General features: G+C 38.6%; 2 protein-coding genes across 12 annotated transcripts in view; both read right to left on the bottom strand.

Moving 5' to 3' along the window:
• Positions 1 to 106: 106 nt before the first annotated feature.
• LOC113581981 (uncharacterized) lies at positions 107 to 9241 on the bottom strand. 5 transcript variants are annotated; one of them, XM_081698116.1, is made up of 10 exons: positions 9226 to 9241; positions 8623 to 8714; positions 8042 to 8192; positions 7239 to 7312; positions 6488 to 6796; positions 6346 to 6384; positions 4926 to 6150; positions 4412 to 4762; positions 2180 to 2307; positions 107 to 1220 (listed from the first exon to the last, which is right to left on the bottom strand). In XM_081698116.1, exons 7-10 carry the CDS (start codon positions 5077 to 5079, stop codon positions 1164 to 1166), a joined length of 690 nt encoding a protein of 229 aa, XP_081554242.1. In that variant the 5' UTR covers positions 5080 to 6150; positions 6346 to 6384; positions 6488 to 6796; positions 7239 to 7312; positions 8042 to 8192; positions 8623 to 8714; positions 9226 to 9241; the 3' UTR covers positions 107 to 1163. The 5 variants fall into 5 exon arrangements, with proteins under 5 accessions (XP_081554242.1, XP_026873294.2, XP_081554243.1 ...); XM_027017493.3 differs by lacking the exon at positions 9226 to 9241 and adding an exon at positions 8819 to 8883; XM_081698117.1 differs by lacking the exon at positions 9226 to 9241 and having other exon boundaries at positions 4412 to 4791; positions 8042 to 8872.
• Positions 9242 to 11665: 2424 nt separating this feature from the next.
• Positions 11666 to 21046, bottom strand: part of LOC113581982 (PH and SEC7 domain-containing protein 1) — a 59665-nt gene continuing 50284 nt past the window's right edge. For 6 of the 7 annotated variants that reach the window (XM_081697275.1, XM_081697277.1, XM_081697276.1 and 3 more), the window contains 6 exons: positions 19930 to 20105; positions 18928 to 18998; positions 16564 to 16721; positions 15307 to 15451; positions 15016 to 15159; positions 11666 to 14826 (listed from right to left, as the gene is read on the bottom strand). In XM_081697275.1, coding sequence (XP_081553401.1) covers positions 14554 to 14826; positions 15016 to 15159; positions 15307 to 15451; positions 16564 to 16721; positions 18928 to 18998; positions 19930 to 20105 — 967 coding nt within the window. In that variant the 3' untranslated portion in view covers positions 11666 to 14553. The remainder of the gene's footprint in view (positions 14827 to 15015; positions 15160 to 15306; positions 15452 to 16563; positions 16722 to 18927; positions 18999 to 19929; positions 20106 to 21046) is intronic. The other variant, XM_035533364.2, reaches the window with a different exon arrangement.

The following is a 21046-nucleotide window of genomic DNA, read 5'->3' as shown; positions in this document are numbered from 1 at the left end:
GACTATTGCAGAGACATGGCACAGTGATAAAGGCCTAAGATGTGTTATGTGATATATGTGTTAATAATAAATGTTTATGTCTTATATCACATTGAAAAAATGCCACTTACGTACAGTACAATACCGATGTTAAACAGCTGATCAGATGTTGCTTTTCCAATGCAAGTAATATTAACAAATTTAAAGCTGCTGTTTCAAATACATGGTTAAGATACATTGAGATACATGCTTTTATTTTCATCTTCTTTTCTGCTAAAAAAGGAGTTGTTACTCCCTGCACCCCTGCCCAGCAACAGTTAAGTGATAACTGTCATACTCCATCACTTCTCTATTCGCCTTTCTTGCAAACTGGTCGAGATGAGGGCAAAGGTCACATATTCCTTATTTCCTCCTTTATGCAAGCATTAAGCATTTTCCCTCACAGGTAGTTAACCTCAAAAGTACTTTTATTCCAAAAGAGAAAATACCAAGAAATAAACTAGGACACACTATGATCTCTAATTCCAATTTATGAGCATTTAGAACACAAATAACATTTTTGATTTCACTCTCCTAGTGCTTAGCCAGCTGTAGCGATTGAAAGACAAACTTACACACATTTTAACTATACTGCAAAAAACGAAAGTTTAGATTTAGTCAAAGAAGAAACTGCATCACGTAACAACAAGAATTAAAAGGGGAATAGAAAATAAGTATAAGAAGAAGAAGAAAGCAGAAATATATGAAAGAACTGTGCTTGAGCAGGACATGAGAACATTCAAATATGTCACATTGGAAAATAACCACAATAGATATGCTTTGTATGCTTTCTCAACCTAGTACTCCATTACCAGATGGCCTCTGGAAAAGTATTATTGGATACTGGTGACAGTGTCCTGTGTCACCATTGCAGTATTCACAAGACCATATACATGTAAATAAATACATTTTTGGAAATAAATAACATAGAATCAGTAGAAAGGGAAAGAAAACACTACAGGATAAAAGAAGAACAGCAACGAAAGAAGTAAACTAAGATGAAGCCTTTTCTTTAATCTGTCTCCTGTGGCAAGATTTAAGGTAGCCCAGATATATTCTCAAATGAGTGTACTATGAAGACGTAGAGTATGTTGCTAAGAGAGAGTGCCATGGGAATTGTAGTGTTTTCCTCTGTGACGAGAGCATTAGGATCTGTGATGCACATGTTGGACCTCAGAAGTTGAATAATGCAGAGAATTCATCTGAAACACATGAGAGTAAAAAATACAGATTACACAAACCAACACAACACTGGAGTCAATAAATCCTAAGCATGAAATGACTCAGTTATTTCATAATCTAAATCTTAACAATCTCGTGAGCATCATAACATAATGTTTCTCTCAGACTTGATAGTGATCTGAGTAGAGGAGGGCAATGCTGCTTGCAGTGGCAAAAATGGAATGATCCAAAGAGTGAAGACATTCAAGTGGCTTTTTACTTTCATTTCAGCGATATACAAGTATAAACTGAAACTCCCTACTCTCCATATCAGCAGAACAACAGTGTCTATTTTGTCTTTATATGCTCAGGCCAAAACAAACCCTGTAGTTTGTGATTGCCAAAATTCTGCTGCCATGGTTTACAGAAATGGTTCTGTGCCTCTAAATAAAAAGTATTCCAGATAAATATAGAACTGCTCTGACATACCTACATTAGTGCTTATATCATGTCATCAAGCTACATTACTGATGACTGCTTTCTTTTGCTAACTGAAAAGTAGGTAGAGCAGGGACTAATATCATTTGTGCTTGAATTAACTTTTTGCAGTTCTTAGTTTTGCCATCATGATTAAAACATAATTAAATTGTTTAGGACCAAACTGGAAAGCCTGCTTAAAGCATTTTAATTGTGATTTTTCAGATTCAAGGTACTTTCCTGAGGGTGGAGATATAAAAATCCAAGTGTCCAGAAGAGCACTTTTGAAAGCCTGGATGCTATCTACTAAGGAGGGAAAAACTCCTCTCTTCTCAGTTTAATTTCCCACTGTTTATAATTTTTAACAACAAAAAGCCATCATGACTTTTATTTACACTATATTTAACATACATAGGTACTGGCCTATGAGCTAACATGACAATTAATGCTTGTTGGTCTTGTTGGAATGCTTGTTGGTCTTTACTGTGAAAAAAGTTAGACCTGAATCATTATGCTATGTTACCTTTCGGATTTTCCAGGCTATAGCACAAGCGCAAATAATGAGTGTTGCAACACCCATTGCAATACTGATCATGATGAACCAGCGATCTGCTGAATGATCTTTATTGCAGTGTTCCTCCGGGTTTCCATCTGAGAAAGAGAGCAAATTTACTTGTTTCACATGCACATCTACAGATATCAAATATTGTGCATTTAAACAAACTTTTGGCTGTCGTGTTTACTCATATAATAGTCAGCAAAAAGCCAGTCTCACTTCCTGTCCCTGTTAGAACACATCATGTCTTTCCTGAAACTAAAGGTCTAGAGGTCAGAGTAGCTCTCAAAATAATCTTTTATTATAATCTGTCTGGCAATTCTAAAAATATTTTAAAGCATATAAAAAAAAAAGTGTGTATGTGTGTGTGTGTGTGTGTGTGTGTGTGTGTGTGTGTGTATATGTGAGTGAGAGAGAGATAGAGAGAGGTTTTATATGTACTTCCCTGCAATTTTTACTATAGTACATGGCTGTTTTATAACATATGTTATAACACACACACACACACACACACACACACACACACACACACACACACACACACACACACACACACTCACACTTTTATAATGCTTTATAATGCCTGCCATAAGCTTGTATTATTACTCAATAAATGTTATTGCTATATGCACAATGCCTTGTAAAGCAAAAGTATAAGCAACAAAACTTCATAAAGTGAGGTTTTATAAACAATTGCAATTGTCTAATAAGAACATATTACATATTACTGCTGTAGTGCATATAACAGGTTCTGAACAACTTTATGTATCTCAGTTGTATATCACAAGTTATAACTTGTGTATAATGCATTATAACACACTCACAGTGAAGTACACAAGAGTTACAGAGAAACAGGAAGTGCTTATTTGCTGAAATGTTCTGTTCTCTCTATTTATGACATGCACAGAGAGAGAGAGAGAGAGAGAGAGAGAGAGAGAGAGAGAGAGAGAGAGAGAGAGTTTCCAGAGAAAAAGGATGTTTTAGACAGAGGTCCTTCATCAGCTGTGCAAGCAAAGTGCTTCAAAATTAGTGAAACAAGTTTATATATGGAAAAAGTAGATGTTTAAATAATAACAATAATTCCCTGGGGGTTCTTACATAATAAGCTTGGGCTTATTATGTAATGTAATTTATGTACTTTAAACTAATTCTCAAGGCATAGTGTAAACATCATGCGCTGCCGCTTTCTAATACAACACAAGTTATGTTGTTGAACTAGCTAGCTAGGAGTAGGCTATATGGTGTATATAAAACATTTGATCATCTTTCTTAGCTATGGAAAATGTTAAAAAAAACCAAATAAACAAAAAAAACCCCAAACAAACATATATTTGAGTCAAACATTTACTGATAATAGACAGCTTTGTGTACTTTTTGTGTGAAAATTAAATGGGTAAACTGAAAATAGCTAAGGTATAACTGCATATCGTATAACTGCATTCATAACATTGACTAAACGTGCAATTTAATTTAGCATTTCAAAGATTTTTGTCCATATTACATGCAGAAATGCTTGTATAATGTTTACGATAAATATACATTAACATTAAGCTGTATGTCCTATTTCTGAATCAACTTAGATGTGATTGTTTCACCTCATTTAAAGCCTGTAATGAGCACTTATAACTCTGTATAGTGTTATGTATTGATATGGAATATCCTTAAAATTTGAAAGCCATAAACACACTTAAAGCATGTAGTGGCCTAGTATAATGCTCTATTATATAAATGTGTTATATACTATTATAAATAATTGGTCAAGGGTGGTTTGAGAAACTAAATTATAAGGCCTTATAACTAATACATAAAATTCAGAACCTGTTATAGTACAACAACAATGTTCTTATGAACAAATGTTATAATGCTTTATAAAACCTGACTATAAAGTTATAGTTTCACTTCATAAAGTGTTATGCATGGAGATATAACTACCTATGAGTAATTATACAGGTTTATGGCAGGCATTATACAGCATTGTACATTCCATAAACCACATTATAAATACATTTATAAAAATGTATCAAATCTATAAAATATCGGCATATATATATATATATATATATATATATATATATATATATATATATATATATATATATATATATATATATATAACATATATTGGTTTTATATATCAGAATTAATAGCTCTGAGTTTTTATTTATTTACTGTTTTTTGGTAAGTCTGGTGAAACTATACCTCTAATAATGATGACTGTCTCGTTGGCTTGTTTGTGAGTGGGTGGAAACACGCCGTTGTAGAAGAGCCACTCACAGATGTAGCCATCAGTGTCCTGCGGCTGGAGCTGAGACAACCGCAGGATGAAGTTGCAGCAGGTGCCCGTGATTGACAGACGATGCTCAACGGTGGCATGCAGGGTCTTCTTGCAGTTGGGAAGGGACATGTAGAGCAGCTCTCTCTTCAGAGCGTAACGGCGTTTGAGGTACAGCCCAAAAGGCTCGTCATCTGTGGCAGCGCAGCGGAACTCGGCTGTGGAATTCACCTGCAAGAGGGTGATGGCTGATGGCATCTGAAAGATTCCAGAGGACACTGCGATGCAAAGGGAGACAAAGACCGACCTACATAACAGTTACACTGGAGTAAACAACCAATCGCTTGTTGTTGCACAGACTGGAACTAAATACTGTTATTCTTAGTCAGCTGTGAAGTGTCTGTATAAATTATTGTTGGAGACACTTTGCATGTGGCCCACCTGTATTGGTCAGATGTGTTGGACTGCAGCAAAAAGCCAGGAAGAGACAGAAAATAGTTCTAAACATCTTGTTGCAGGAACAGAACCAAACAAAAACTGCTGAAATGCTGTACCCTGCTGTATCCGCATGTAGGTGATGCCACATAAAAGTCATTTCACAGCCCACCTCCTTTATCTCGTAATAACAGGAAGTCTAGTTTCCTTTTCAGGTCTTGCTGATGATCACGGCTGCCTGCCTTCCTTTTATAAGTGCTTGAGGTGACAGTGAGCCCTGAAATGCCGAGTGCATGAAATGTCCTTGCCTGTTCCCTGTGAATCTTTACATAGTGAGAAACAACCCAAATTGTAGTTGTGAATTAAGTAGCTTTTTATTTAACACCACACAGTTTGTGTACATTGGAGCAGTTTCAATGTTTAATGTACATGAAAATCTGAAAACCCTCATCAAATGTTATACGTACATTGTAGCTTTTGTATAAAAAACACATGGAATATTTTATTAAGGTTGGTTAAAAAATATATATGTTAAGAACACAGTATAAAATAGAAGACAAAATGTCAAATGAAATCCAACAGAAACAAAAAGAGCACAGAAAAATATTCTTTCCTCAGCTTAATCAATAACCTCAAGGGGTTTTAGTGTTCTCAGTGAATTTCCACAGTGAACAGGTAGAGAAGGACACAAAAATATCTAATAAGATATTGATAACGTCCCATGGTCAGAGAGTCAGCAATAAAGACATATATGCTTAATCCTTTATTCATTTAATGATTAATTAATTTATTAACTTTATTCATCCTTGATCTATAAGCACAGTGATCAGCTGTGAAATACTATTTCATATGAATCAGAAATATATATTTATGTTACATATGTGCAAGATATGTAATGAAAATGATCTCTTTACAAAATGAAAACTAGTGAGAAACCTGGACATACTTTTAAAATTTTTTTTCATAGAATCAGGCCATACATGTGCACCTCATTTCCTCATCACCTCCTACTTTAGCTACAATGGATACGACTGGTCCTTGACTAATCCAAGCTCAACATGCTAAATTTTATTGTCTGTCCAACAGTTCACAAATTTCAGTACTTTTCCAACTGTCTTATGTTTCTGTAATAAATAAATGCCAAGGCACACAGCAGCAATAAAGACAAGACTGAGCAGAAGTCGAGTCCTAGAAACATTCTCTGGAACCATACCATCTTGTCTTGATCTATCTGTAAATATATACATGTTATCAGTCCAAAGCCTGGCTCACAGCTCTCAAAATAAACACACATGAGGCATACAGCTGACATTTTAACTTATGAAGTACATGCACAGGTCAAAGTCCACATTGTGTGTATAGTTGACCTATAACCACTAATGTACAACCAGTAGTGTACATAAGATGTACAAAGCCTTTCTCTTACCTGGCACATCTTCTGTAGTGGGATGTGGAGTAAGATCCTCTGTAAAAAGGGTCAAATGAATATACATTTAACAATGTACAATCACGTACAACAACAACATACTTAAAAGTAGAGAATGCATGGACTCACAAGACAAATGTACCTGATAGATTCAAAGCAAGATTAGATGACATATAATCATCTGTTAATTGTACCCAGAATGTAATACTCCCATTGTGTTTTTTGGATGTCTTCTGGATTGTGTAGTTACAGGTGATATTTTTAGAGTAATTTTCGTTTTCTTCAGTGCAGGCTGAAGTGAAGTTGGATGTCACATTACTTAAGGTTTCATTGTTTTTTTTCCATTTATACATCTGAAACTTGCAATTGTTTTTATAGCATAGAACAGTGCAAGTTAGTGTTAATGGTTTCCCCACAGTGCCATGTTGGTCAGGACAAAGCACTTTATATTCTGAAAAAATACAACAAATAATTAGTGAATACATTTTAACAGTTATGGAACACAGACATACAGATACCAACACCTACACTCACACCATACTTTGATGGAGTTTCATTTGAACTTGTGAGAAATCTAGTACAACTAATTACCTTACAATAGAAAGAGTTCAAACAAATTAAAACAACAAACAAAACAAAAACAAACAAGCACAACGTAGCAGGTATAGTGTAGAGGGTAACAATGGTGCCTCCCATGTCTGGGTAAGTGCTCCACACTTTACCAATAAGAGTCCTTGGGCAAGACTCTTAAGACTATAACTGCCTATCTCATGATTGAAAATTGTAAGTCGATCTGGATAAGAGTGCCTGCCAAATGCATTAAATGTAAAAAATAAATAAATAAAAAATCCCACAACTTTGAAAAACAGTCAATAGTCTTTGCCCAACCTTACCAGCACTGGCATATCCTGTGCTAATCAGCACACACATAAGAAGGTGGCACATTTGGTCCATGGCATCTGTCCTCCTGGATTGTAAACAACATAAGGCAGATGCATATAGCCAGAGCAACCTACATTCATTAATGCCTGCGCTCCCTGGGAATCAATGGCATGGCATTGGCATGCTCTAGCAGTTCTGCATATGCCTATATAGTTAAAACAAAAATTCAATTCAGATTCAGTTCTGATATCATACCCCCCGGTCTACTGGATATTGCTTCTTGCTTATAAATCTCTGAATATAAACCAGTGCTGGCTGATTTCTTTTATTGACTAAACTGAACTTTCATACTGGGCTTAATTAGTTTGGTACTTTGCACCGATAGGCAACTATGCTGTGTTTCCAGCAATGTCTATGTCGTTAATATATATTATTAGTTAATAATATATATTAACTATGTTATAATATCATTTACGATTACGGATTTAGGATGCTCTTAATATGTCCAATTTTTTGTTGTTAAACTGCTACATTAATAAACAGTATTATTTTCGTTGTTGCTGAATAAAGAATGATCGACAGGGAATGTTTCAAATTATTACAAATTTAGGTTGATTTGAGTGCACTCCCAAACGCAACTCAAACTGATTTGTTGACCTTGCGACGTATGATTTCTCTTATAGATTATCTTGCACAGCCCAAAAATATGTTATAAAATATGCCCTAATATACAGCCTAAGACCGACTAGTATGAATTCGTTTACTTTCTGATCTTTTCTTTGCATATACCGCAAAAAATACAGATTACACCTACCGAAAGCGATCCCTGTCACTCCGGGCGAGCGCGTCTCCAGGATTGGTCCTTTCAGCGGCAATAATGAACACTTTCACTGTGCTGTGCTTTCAGTTTCAAAATGAGCCACGGAAAATGGGCCGCATCCCACTACAAATACTTACATTCCAAACTGGAGAAAACAATACACAAGCTGCCAGTGTAAGCAGACTGCAATATTCCACGTAATTTATAAACATGTACGTAATGGATATAGCTGCAGTTCGAGACTAGAATCATATTATTTTAGAACTCAGAGAGTAGGTCTGCTGTGGTCACAACATTACATTACATCAAGATGCTCCATAAGCAGTTTTCCGATCTCTAACATATCAGACCAAGGTCACCTATGAAAGGTCACCAGTCGCCTGTGTATCAAAAAACGATCATAATCTTGTGGCACAGAACAGCAGGATGGATGTGTGACTTTATTATGACCACGTAAGCAGTTCCCTTTCAGTACGTACACCCACACACACACTTTTTTTTTTTATTATGACGGAATTCTCTAGCACTGTATTTAAATGAGCCTGAGTTAATAAAATGGCCAAAAGGTATATCACATTTTTTGTATCTCTCCTTTGATTGTTCGGTGTAGTCCACAGAAGGATGGGTTCTGCCTTTCAGTCTTGATTCCTCTTGAGGATCTGATCGTCTGTCAAAGAAAAAAACAGAACAGTTCATCAAGATCACACAAGAAAGAAGTCCCAGTAGACAGCTCTTGAAGTCTCTATCAGGATCACCAGTTTTGCTTTTTACCAGAACACAGAACAAAAAATAGCAGCAGGGAGCCTGCGAGGTACTCTTCAATAGGCTTGATGACAACTGTCGATGATTGTCCGATTATCTCTCTATGCCTCCCTCTGGTGGCCGAAGAGGGCCTAGCCGACAGCCCAGCCTCTTAAAGGGTCACTTTAGTTATTTTCAAGCAGGGTGATTCCTTATAATGTGTTTTACTGCCTAAGGCCTTATTGTGCTTCATCAGTTAGTTATCAGACTTGGTTGTTTCCAATATGAGCTGCAACATAACTTTACTGTACCTAGAGGATTCAAATTTATCATAGTATCTACGCTGAGCTGTTTTTTTTTTCGAACAGAAACCTCTAACATTCCCACAGACAAAGAGTTAACAGATTTGGGCTAAATACAAGATATGTAATATTCACTGCTTTCATTGCTCATCGATCCCTTTCTGATGCTCCTTTGCCCATTTTAGATGCCACGTTTGGTGATGGACGAGGGCCGTCTTAGAGAATCTGACAGCTCTGGTGCAGCCCCAGGTGCGTTAAGCTGCGATACTCTGTGCGTTCCGACACCTTTCTGTCACATCCAGCATGAACCTTTTCGGCTGTTTGCGCTACAGTAGCTCTTCTGTGGGGTTGGCCCACACGGGCTAGCCATCACTCCCCACTCGCATCAGAGAGCCCCGGGCACCCATGACGATGTCGCTGGTTTCTTGAGCCACACTGTCACGTTGCTCCGCAAGAAAGCCATGGGCAGGACGTGCAGGACAAAGGGAACGAAGAACACGCACCGAGGATAAACAAAACAGACAACAGAACAGAACGCAGAGCACAGCGAACAAACGCCCTCGTAAACGCAAACATCCGAAACCAAAGAACGAAACCAACCAATGAGATATTCAAACATTAAACTTAACCTAGAATTCTGAGTTGAACTAAATCGACCCGACATAGGCCTACCTACAGTTATCGGTCTAGCTGATTAAAATTTCACCAAATTTCATGTATATGTACATATATATACATATACACACACACATATATATATACATATATATATATATATATATATATATATATATATATATATACATATATATATATATATATATATATATATATATATATACACATACATATACACATATATATATATATATATATATATATGTATATATGTATGTATATGTATATATGTGTGTATTTAACACAATGTCAGGGTTATGATTTATTTATATATATATATATATAAATATATATATATATATATACATATACATACATATATATGTATATATATGTATATATATATATATATATATATATATATATATATATATATATATATATGTGTATGTGTGTATAATATATATATATATATATATGTGTATGTGTGTATAATATATATATATATATATATATATATATATATATATATATATATATATATAAATCATAACCCTGACATTGTGTTAAATGCTTAAATGCACTGTTTTTATGCTGTCTGAGCATGTGAGTGGTTTAGTAAAGAGCTGTATCTTAGTTAATCTCGAGGCGTTAATGGTCATAAATTCCATAGATTGCTTAAAGTGAGTTTAGAAGGACCATGTTTGATATAATGACATTGGACTGTTATTCCATGTCAGAGAAGGTGGCCTGTTAAATAGACACCTTAGGTTACCTGTGCCACCACCCTTGATAAGAAACAATATCAGGTCTGGAGACTGGCGATGGGCACTTTCTGCTTTCACTGGACTTACCTTGGTTTTATGTGGTTTTACATGGTTTTTGGGATCCATACCATATTTACTTACAATTTTTTTTTCTTATTTATGTACATCAACCCAGTTCCTACAATTAACCAAAGATCCACTTCAAGAATTACTGTGTGTGCTGATCCTGAGAGGTGACTTGCTACAACTGTTGAACCTTATTTCACTGTTACATAATTCAGATAAGACTAACAAATCCATCACAACCGCTCATTCCTGTAAACTGTCAAAACATTATTTCGTCTCTTTATCATCACAGAACTGTAGGACGAGCGCGGTTGAGCCCAGAACCTCCTGCTGGGCTATTGTCACGATTCCACCTTATTCTCTGGTTGTTTTCCTAGGTCTATTCCACCATGTAGTCTTTGTGTCTATCTTGTTTCTTGTTAATTGATTCCCCGCCTTTATTGTTCCCAGGTGTTTTGTGTTTCTGGTTAATTTCCCCATGTATTTATACCCCTGGTTCCCATGTCATTATTGCTTCTCCTATTCCTACCATGGTGTGGAATGTTTTGGCGTTTTCCTCTGTGTTTGGTGTTTTGATGAGTTTAGTCAGGTTTCTTTTGGTTGTTTCTAGTTGTTGTTATTACATGTTTGGTTTTGCTGATTAGTCCCCTGTTATGTTTTCTTGCTTCCAATTGTATTTTATTAAGAAAACTCAGTTTATCCTCGCAAATGCATCCTACCCCCGCTCTCTTAGTTACATCAATATTAAGAAACAAATGGTAGAACATAAAATGGCATGATCAGGAGATCAAAGAGTTTAAGATGTCCATTGGCCACATGCTTAAATATCCCCAGTAAAAAGCAAAAGGGGAAACATTTTCTTCCACTTAGAAGAAACAGTGACTATAATGAGCTAATTAAAATAATATATAGGCCCAAATAAAACAAACCTTATTAGACTGTTTGGATATGTACATGGATGATGACATCACTAAAGGAAGGAAGAAAAAAAAAAAAAAAAAAAAAAAGAACAATTCCAATGTAATAAAATCTTAAATACTTTTAAAAAAACAATAGTTCCCACTTTCCCCTGATATTACTATTGGTAAAACACTTTCTTCACATGTTACTTTAAACACTTAAGGTCCCTTTGAAAAGATTTGTTTGTTTATTGTTTTCCTATACCCATAAAGAGATGCCATGCAGATACCATTTCCTTACAGTCCTTGTTAGATTAACATAATTACACGCCTGAAAATAAGGAAAAGAAACTGCAGGACAGTCCAAAGATGTGCACAAATGTGTTACCTTCATCATCTTTTTTCAAGCATTTAGTTGGCATTTCCTTCTATAACAGAATGAAGAGCTTTAATCCCAACCACCACCACCCTGAAAGTCATTCACAGTCCTGGCAGTGAATAGAGAAGAAAGATTACTTATATTTACATGAAAGCATCAATGAACAAAATGCAAACTAAAGCACAATATTTCATGCCACCTATAAACATTCAGGTGCTGGATATAGTTAAAGATGAACATATCATTTTATAAGTCAGAGGGTAGGACCACTGTTGTCACCAAAACCTTGCAGTGTTCTGTCAGAATCTGCCATGGCTAAAAATAAATAAATAAAAAAAAGATAAACATAAACCAATAAAGGATAAAGGACACACACACACACACACACACACACTCACACACACTTATAGCCATTTATAGCTCTATTTTTATGATTGAGCTCTCCAGCACACTCTGCTGGCTAACTGAGTAGTGATGCAACAGCCAATGGTGTACTTAAATAGGCCTGAGGTAATAAAATGGCTTGTAACTAATTTTACCTGTAGTCCCTTAGCATCAGTTCTACATGTCTGGCACAAGGAATATTACATCACATCTTTTTATATGTCTCCTTTGCTTGTTCCTCCATGGTAGAACAACAGAATTTAAAAAAAGTAATTTGTGAAATGAATGCTGTACAAAGAGTGTAGGGTAATTCCATTTGAATATTAATTGTATACACCCTCCCACCCACACCCCCAAACTTACTTCATAAGAAAAAATGTTGTGGAAAAAAGGTGGAAAACCAGACACATGTTTTTACGCCACATTTACTTGCTGAAACCGCTTATCCAAACAGATTAAACAAATAAGGAACAATGATGAGAACCTTTGAATTTCTAAATGTGATTCTAGAATCCCACCATTGTTTGGTAAGTCATTAACATTCTAATAGACAGCGCCTCAGTAACTAATGTACATCTATTATAATACATTACAGCTTTACCTGTCTATTATTAATAATATTATTTCATAAAGCGTGCCAAACAACTTATGATGGAAATTATTTAAGCATATAAATAGGCCCTTTTGAAACAGATCAATGTTGGTAATCCATTATCATAACGTATAAAAAACATTCCATATACATTTGATATACTGTGTCAAGTGCACATGCATGTACACACACACAGACACAGATGCACACATGCACTCAGACGCAGGCAAGCACGCGTGCGCACACACACACACACACACACACCCACACACCCTATCATGCACATGGCCTTACACGCAAGCGCGTGCGTGCGCACACACACACACACACACACACACACACACACACACACACACACACATACACACACACACGCAAACAATAATACAATAATGGACAAAGTTAATCCTTATTAAATGCCTAAGTGATATAAAGATCATAGACACAGCCTAAGCTAGGTGGAGAACATAACAGGCCTGAAACACAGCCACACTACACACGCTATATTTCATGTCACCACTAGAATCGCTGCTGTTCTGCAGAAGAGAGGAGGTCACAAGAAGCCATCACTATTCAGCCATGCTGGCCACAGAGGACGAGAATGTGCAGCCAAGAGAATCAACAGGACAAGGACAGTAATAATATTCAAACTCTAAAGACACAAATGTACCTCTGACAATAATAATATTTAAGATTGTGTGCAAGACATATTTTGGGGCAAAATGATTGTGTTCGAAATGTCAGTTTACCCTTATAAATATAAAATGCTCGATCCAGGTGCCATTCAAAGTTACATTTTCATCTGGATTTATTCGTAACAGATTGCCACAAAATCATCATGACACCATAACTGTGGACTTCTACCAAGTGTTTGCTGAAACCAATTGTTGTTCTCATTAATTCTGGGTTAAACAGAGGCTTGGATAGAATCCAGGGAAAATGGCACTCTACGTAATGTACAGTATATTGCAGTGTGTGGTGTGAGCTTTTTCACCCCGAAAAGTGCACTCATTACCAAATAGGGTGCCATTTGGGATTCAGACCAGGTGTGTGCATAGCAAGAACCGCTCTGTGCTGCTGCGATCACGTGTGACGTTGCGGACACAAACAAACCTCCCCATCATCACATGACAGGTTGTAATCTACGGATGCTCCTGTGGAATGTTAGAGCGCCTGTCGCTATGGCATTAAGAGCTTTACAGCGTGTACAACTTCAATATGTTTTGTAACCAAAAAAAAAGTGCAAAAGATGCGAGTTGCAAAAGAACGGTTCTCACAACACTGAATTGTTTTACATAGTACACTGTCTGAATATGGCCCCTACATGACTGTGATAATCTGAAGATGCAGGGCTAACAGTCAATTTAAAGGTATAGAGCTGTTTTGGTCCCAGTACTGAGGTAAATGGAAACCTCTGAGATTGAGTGGATTCTTAAAACAGATGGCAGAACAGAGCAGAGGAGATATAAATGATGAATGAGTGGATGCGTCCCCTCTCTCTTCTTCATTGGCATCCTTCTTTTCTTGCATGAACACCACTGAGTATGTCAAACACCTTCCTCTGCCTCCCTCCCCTTCCAGTAACTGCTCAGTCCCCTTCATTGTGATGTCGTCCACCAGCTGGCCAATCACAGAGTCAGACTCAGTCAGAACCCTTGCCATTTCCTGCTGGCACAGAGAGCAGATGGGAACGAGAATGACCTCGCTTCCTTTCCAGCACTAAAAGCTTCCTGTATGGGTGGGGGGGGAGGGGGTGGGTCACTTCCTGACAGCCTGCCGGTAGCTGTGTCTCTGACCTTGTCCGCGGACGCAGCTCAAACCGGCGCCATTGCCTGTGGCAGAAGGGTCCCTTGCGGTGCTGGGAGCATCTCTGGCGCTGGATATCAGGCTGCTCTCCTGGAGGGTGGGGCTGGACCGGGCCCTCTGGAGAGAGCCCTCCTCCAGCAGCATGGCCTCAAACACAGAGAGGTCATCGTCTCCACAGCGCTGCTTTGCTCTCAGCAACATACTGTACGTCTCGTATCGCGTTTTCTGAGACAGAGAGGAAAATAACTACTGAGCAGTTGACCAAATAGCCATATAAGACCTAGGACATGCATTAAACTTTTCGTCTTTCTATAGTCAAGCATGGAGAACATCCTGAATTAGTAGTCCTATGCTTTCTATAACCGCTTATGTAAATGATTCATAACTGCCCCATGTACTTGTTTTGTTTCTCACCTCAAACTCTAGATACTCCTCTCTTAGCCGGTACTCCTCTAGCTCTCGACCTTTGACCTTTCGGTCCGGGGGGTACGAGCGGAGCTCAGCCAGCTCAGCGGAGGTGGCATGAAAACGAGCCTCGTGAGCTTGTACTTGTTCCTCCTACAGCCCGCCCCCAAACACACACACACACACACGCACAATCATACACACAAGTTAGTGATTACACACTTAAGAGTTTTAGTGTGTGGTTGCAGAACTCAGGTGATGTCCAGAAAGCAGTTCTATGTTTTTATTGAATTGCTGGACCTGAGAGAGTTTGGACGCAGACCCTGGAAGTAGCGGCCGGCTAAATTTCTTCTGTGAGCCAATGGCAGCTGGGAGAGGTGGTGCAGAAAACATGGCAGCAACTGTATTGATGCGAGTGATCCAAGACTGCATCTGTTCTGCATTCCTGCACGCACACACACACACACACACACACACACACACAAATCAAACAATATGGGAAGAGCATAACAAATGAGATAATTAATAAAGGTTACATATTTGCTTCGTATAATGGGAGTTGCTGAGAGAGCATTTATAATTTAATAAAAATTTGATCAAAAAATGTAATACAAAATTTTGATTACATTTATTTCAATTGCCCATTTAAAAATTAGGTGTAATTACAGGTGTAGTTACCTCCCAAAAATGCATGCTAAGGGTGTGAAAAGTGTAGTAGCTAAACTAACAAAAACCAAACACACACGCACAGACACTCGCCTTCCCACACATCTCTAGTCAGTAAGGGCTGTAACTGGGACAAACTGCAAGTGGAGCAGAACAAGCTCCCTGGGGGATGGAGCAGGGACGTGGGCAGCCAAGCTGAGTATAAAACACATCCTCATCCCCACCCACACCCACGCATGGCAGTCACAGGGTGTGATCACGCAGTAGGAAAGGTGGCTGAGGGCATGCCAAGGGGGCTTAAAATATGCACAATGCTCTTTCTTCATCGAAATTATGGTGGTTGGGGAATTTGATCATCAGGTAGAGTGCAAGTGGGTGCAGGTTTTATATCTGAATGCACCTCACAAGCCTCAAAGCACTTTTGTAAGTCGCTGTAAATGTATATGTAAATAAGATAAAGGCCAAGTGCTCTGAATATTCTTAACCTGAAAGATGCCAAAGAAACGCTGATAAGGTTATGTATTTTATTCCAAGAATAACCTTTTTAACATTTTTGTAGTATCAGCTTCCTCTGTTGAGACACTGTGCACAATAAGTGTTTCCATTTATACAGTGTACAGAACAGAGTATACATCACTGCAGGCCAATCTTCTCACCTCTTCATTAATATCAGTTATACTTCAGGCAAGATTGATTTTGTCATTTCTTTTGTGCTTTTATTTATTTGATATTTTCCTATGCGGCATCCAAGGCTGTGGTGTACGTAATATTTTGGCCATTCTTTAAAAATCCTCTTTTTCAACAGCTAGAATAAACGAGTAAATACCTGTTACACATGCAGAGAGTGAGAAGAGCAGGGGGAAAGAGAATGCAGCCCTGGGTGTTACTCACGGAGCTTGGAACAAATAAACCCTCCAGTCGGCTGTGCGCAGGTAGAACACGTTGGGGCGTTTGTGGTAGTCGGTGGCCCTGATGGCCAAAGAGTGGTGGATGGACACAGCATTCTTCAGGTCTTCATCAGACAGCTGCTTATCCGGCCGATACTCACCCTGCAACATCAATCCAACTAACCAGTGAACCAACCAACCAACCAACCAATCAGTCAACCAATCAACCAGTCAGTCGGTCATTCCAGGAACCCAAACAATGAAGTCCATGTATCGGTTCTGATATGTTATACGACAGATATAAACGTGTTCATCGAATTAGTCAAACTATATATATTGATTAATACAATGTTTGGCAATGCAATGAATAAACAGATAAAGTATGCTAATTATAACAACCTGATACTGAGATTTCAAATGTATTAAAATATGAGAAAACAAACATTTTTCACCATACTTAAACTCGTCTTTAACTAAAACACAAACTGAATAGTTTTCGAAGCACTTAAGAACAACGTAAATGTGTTTATTAGAGATGGTATTATCTCAGTGCTTCATTTTCACTTCTTTGATGATTCATTTCAAAAACTAACCATCTGACATTTATTGAAAGTCCTGCCCAAGACAGTAATCCCACTGTAAAAGGCCATTGGCAATTGTTTCAAAGATCAGTGGACTTACAAAAAAAGAAAAAACAAAAACAAAAAATTATTAAAATGAATGGAAATGTTTAAATAGTTGAAACAATAGCAATTTTCCATTCATTTCCAATGGATATTAGCATTTATTTGTAAATAATCACCCTTGGCAATGTCGACATAGCAACATCTCTGGATGGAACTTCCATTTCCTTTTAAAGGATCAGAGCTAAAGGAGTGCTAAGCAGGAAGTTGGCACGGGTGCTCAGACAACAGGCCCCAAGCCAGCTGGAGCACACAGCCATTTGGCTACCCAGGGTTCTGGTGGCTTCTCCAACTGACTTAGGAACAGAGGGTCAGCCAGAGAGAGTGATAACGCTGGAAGCACAGTCTGTCAGAGGCCATGCCAGGACAAAGAGTGGAAACTGTCACGACGACTCTGCATATTCTACCCTGTAATTAAATACAGACCAATTTCCAGTTTGGACTTGTATTCACTTACAAAACGTTCAACTGTTAGGAATCTAAACTCATGTGTAAAAGACTAAAATTCAAATGCAGATCTTGAAGCATGAGGGCAGAGTGGAGCACATTTAGTAGACTGTATTCACTGACTGTCATAGTGGGGGGGAAAAACCTTCCACAGAAATACACTCACTGGCCACTTCATTAGGAACACTGTAGTAATACTGGGCAGGACCACCTTGTGCTCTCAGAATCACCTCAATTCTTGATGGAAGGAATTCTATAAGGTGTTGGAAGTGTTACTTTGAGATTTTGGTCCATGTTGAAATGAACGCATCATGAAATATCGGCAGATTTATCTGTGATTCTCCCATTCTGCCACATCCAAGAGAATCCAGTAACATACCAGGTGACCAGGGAGATCACTGAAGTACAGTGAGGGACAACTGTATGCCATGCAAACGTGAGATAACTCGATATGCTGCCTTAACATACTGCAAATAGCATATGTTCAGCAACAATACTCAGATACTCAACACTCAGATAGCGCAATACTCAAGCTGTGGTATTCAGACAAGGCTCAGTTGGTTTCAGGGCATCTGGTGTTTGCCACACCATTACACACCACTACCACCAACCTGAACTCCAAGGCAGGTTGGGTCCATAGAATCATGAGGTCTACACCATCACCTTGGCTGGGTCTGACCATTGTTGTCTGAACTCTCATCAACAAGGCATTTCTTTGCAAAGATCTGGCACTTTTTACAACATACTGTGTAAACTCTAGAGACTGTTCCACATTTAGAAAATCCAAGGCGATCATCAGTTTATGAAATACCCATCCAGCCCACCTGGCTCCAACAATCATGCGACTGTCTCTCAGATCACATTTCCCACATTCTGATGTTTGATGTGAGCATTACCTAAAGCTCTTGGTCTCTGTCTGTATGACGACATATACTGTAGTGCTGCCACATGATTTGTTGATTGGATAAGTAAATGAGTAGGTGTACTGATGTTGTTAATAAATTGGCTGAAGTGCATATTCTATTGTTAGAAAGCAATGTCTGTTGTCTTGTCTACATATATCTCAACAGATATAGAACTCAAAATTATATGAGTAATAAAAACAATAAACTCAACAAAATGGTTTTGAGTCATCTCTAAGTGAGTGTATCACAAGGATAAAAGCTCACTCTCTCAAATATAACATAAGTGTGTTGTGATGAGCATAAAAAAAAGACAAGTACGCTTTTCACTCTCACCTTTTGGAGGTAAAGAATTAGACCCTTCAGGACAGCATAGAACGTCTTCCAACCTCTCTTCCCCCGAGGGGCTGCAATTCACAAGATAATAACAACCTGTTCATTAATTCCCCTGAGGCACATTTCAACACGACCTGATGTGGAACATGGGAATGGGGAGGAAAGACTCAGCTCAACTAGTGCTGCTCCTCACGCAGTTCTTCCTTGCTGAAATAAACATGGACCTGTCCTGTCTGGTTTCATTTCATGTCCCCTGCTTAACAATACAGATAAAGAAACTATGGTGCATACCTTCATATACTCCCATCTTGACGATTTTCTTTTATTTTTGCTTGGCATTCCTGACAAAACCTCACATACTCTACAATATAGTCAACCCTTAGCAGTTACAGAGCTTTCTTTTTCAGTCTGAACAAATCTACCCCCCCCGATCTCTGTCATTCTCTCAGGTACTCTGGATACCTGTCTCATTGCGCATCTTACTGAGCTGGAAAGTTCTATGTGGACTAACTCTGTCCTATTCAGCCCAGCTCCTTCACCTCTACACCTCTGCTTGCACTCGCAGATCTTCTGCAGCTAGACTCCTCGCTGTCCCAACATTCAGACGGTTAAAGGCACATCTTTCAGTGTCGTGGCCCCCAAACTGTGGAACTCGTTACCTCTTAGACTCTGTCCTTCACTTTCTGCTCTCAACTCCCAGCTTTAAACCTTTCTCATTCCCAGACACTTGGTTACGAGAAAGGTTCTGTATAAATTAAACTTCTTTAATGTTCTTATTCATTCTGATGTAGGTTTTTAACATTGGCGTTTGGTCTGGGTTTTTTTTTTTTTTTTTTGGTGTTCTCCAATCTAAAGCCTCTCGCTGCCCACCAGCTATTCAACCAGCTCAGAGCTGCAGTGATAGAGTTCTTCTTAACACAATCCCCATGATAGCCGTGGTGAGTGTGTAACCGCACTGTTGCACAGCGTGTGTTGAGTGTAACTGAGGTGATTGATACGCACTCCTTTTGCCATCGCAGTCGGCGTGGGCCTTGCGCACCAGGAAGCCTGTCTTGTAGAGCAGCGCGCCGGATGCAGGAACTATGCCACTCGCCGTGTGCTTCATGCCCCTCGAGCTCGAGTCATCGCCGCGCCGTTCTCCCAGCTCAGAGAATGACTTCCTCAACTCCTCTTCGTCACTGAAGGGGGAGGGGGACAGAAATCGGGGGAAGAAGAGACAAGATGCATCATTGTGATGACAACATAAGCCCATACACACAAAAAGGAAAATCACATTAGCCGAGGCACGCAAACCTATTTCCTAGTAAATGAAGCCCTCGGGAGGATTAATTAGGATAAGAAGGAATAACTGCAAAGGGTTAAAAAAAGGAAACGCTCGCCTTGGTGTTCCTGTTTTACACTGCATGCACAGATAAACGTATAGCACACTGCTAATGGCCTCAGCTGACTCATGCCCTCTTTATGCCGGGGCTGTTTAATCCGAGTCTTTAACCCGTCTCTGTCTTTCTGGATCACTGTCTCCCCTTCCTGCTGTCTTTCTCCTCCTGCTGTCTGTCTTCCAAGCTCGAGGCAGAACTTCTTCATGCTCTCTGATCAAAGAGTCCTCCTTCCCAGCATGTGAGACACTGACACAGACACACAATGTGGTGAGACACTGCATATACTGCATGTATGTGTTTGAAATACTGAGAAGGGGTTTAAAAGGGAACCTGGGGTGTGTGTGTGTGTGTGTGTGTGTGTGTGTGTGTGTGTGTGTGTGTGTTTCTCTCAGCAGTCTCTAGTTTTTTTTTTTTTCCACTGGCTCCTGATCCTCTGTTTGTTGTTATAGCAGTTCCCATCTGTCAGCTGGGCAGAACCAAGACTGAGAATTCTCCCCTACAGAAACATAAAATCACCTAAAGAAGTGTTTTAAAAAAAGATCCTTCAACTCACCACGAACAAGTATATTCTTATACGGTTTGTTCCTATTGTGTAACACAATGGTCAGCTTTTTTGCGTCCTGATAAAGGTCAGTCCTTCCACTTTCTTCAGTAACTCACAGCAGTTTTGCTCTACTTTAATAATTTATTAAACAGCCTTAAAACATTTTGGCTTAAAACAAAAAAAGCATCCTGAACCT

Source organism: Electrophorus electricus, chromosome 15, assembly GCF_041902795.1.
Source record: "Electrophorus electricus isolate QZ-2024a chromosome 15, ASM4190279v1, whole genome shotgun sequence".
NCBI classification, from domain to species: Eukaryota; Metazoa; Chordata; class Actinopteri; order Gymnotiformes; family Gymnotidae; genus Electrophorus; species Electrophorus electricus.
The sequence above is the reverse complement of the archived record's forward strand: the minus strand, read 5'-3'. Positions and strand labels throughout refer to the sequence as shown.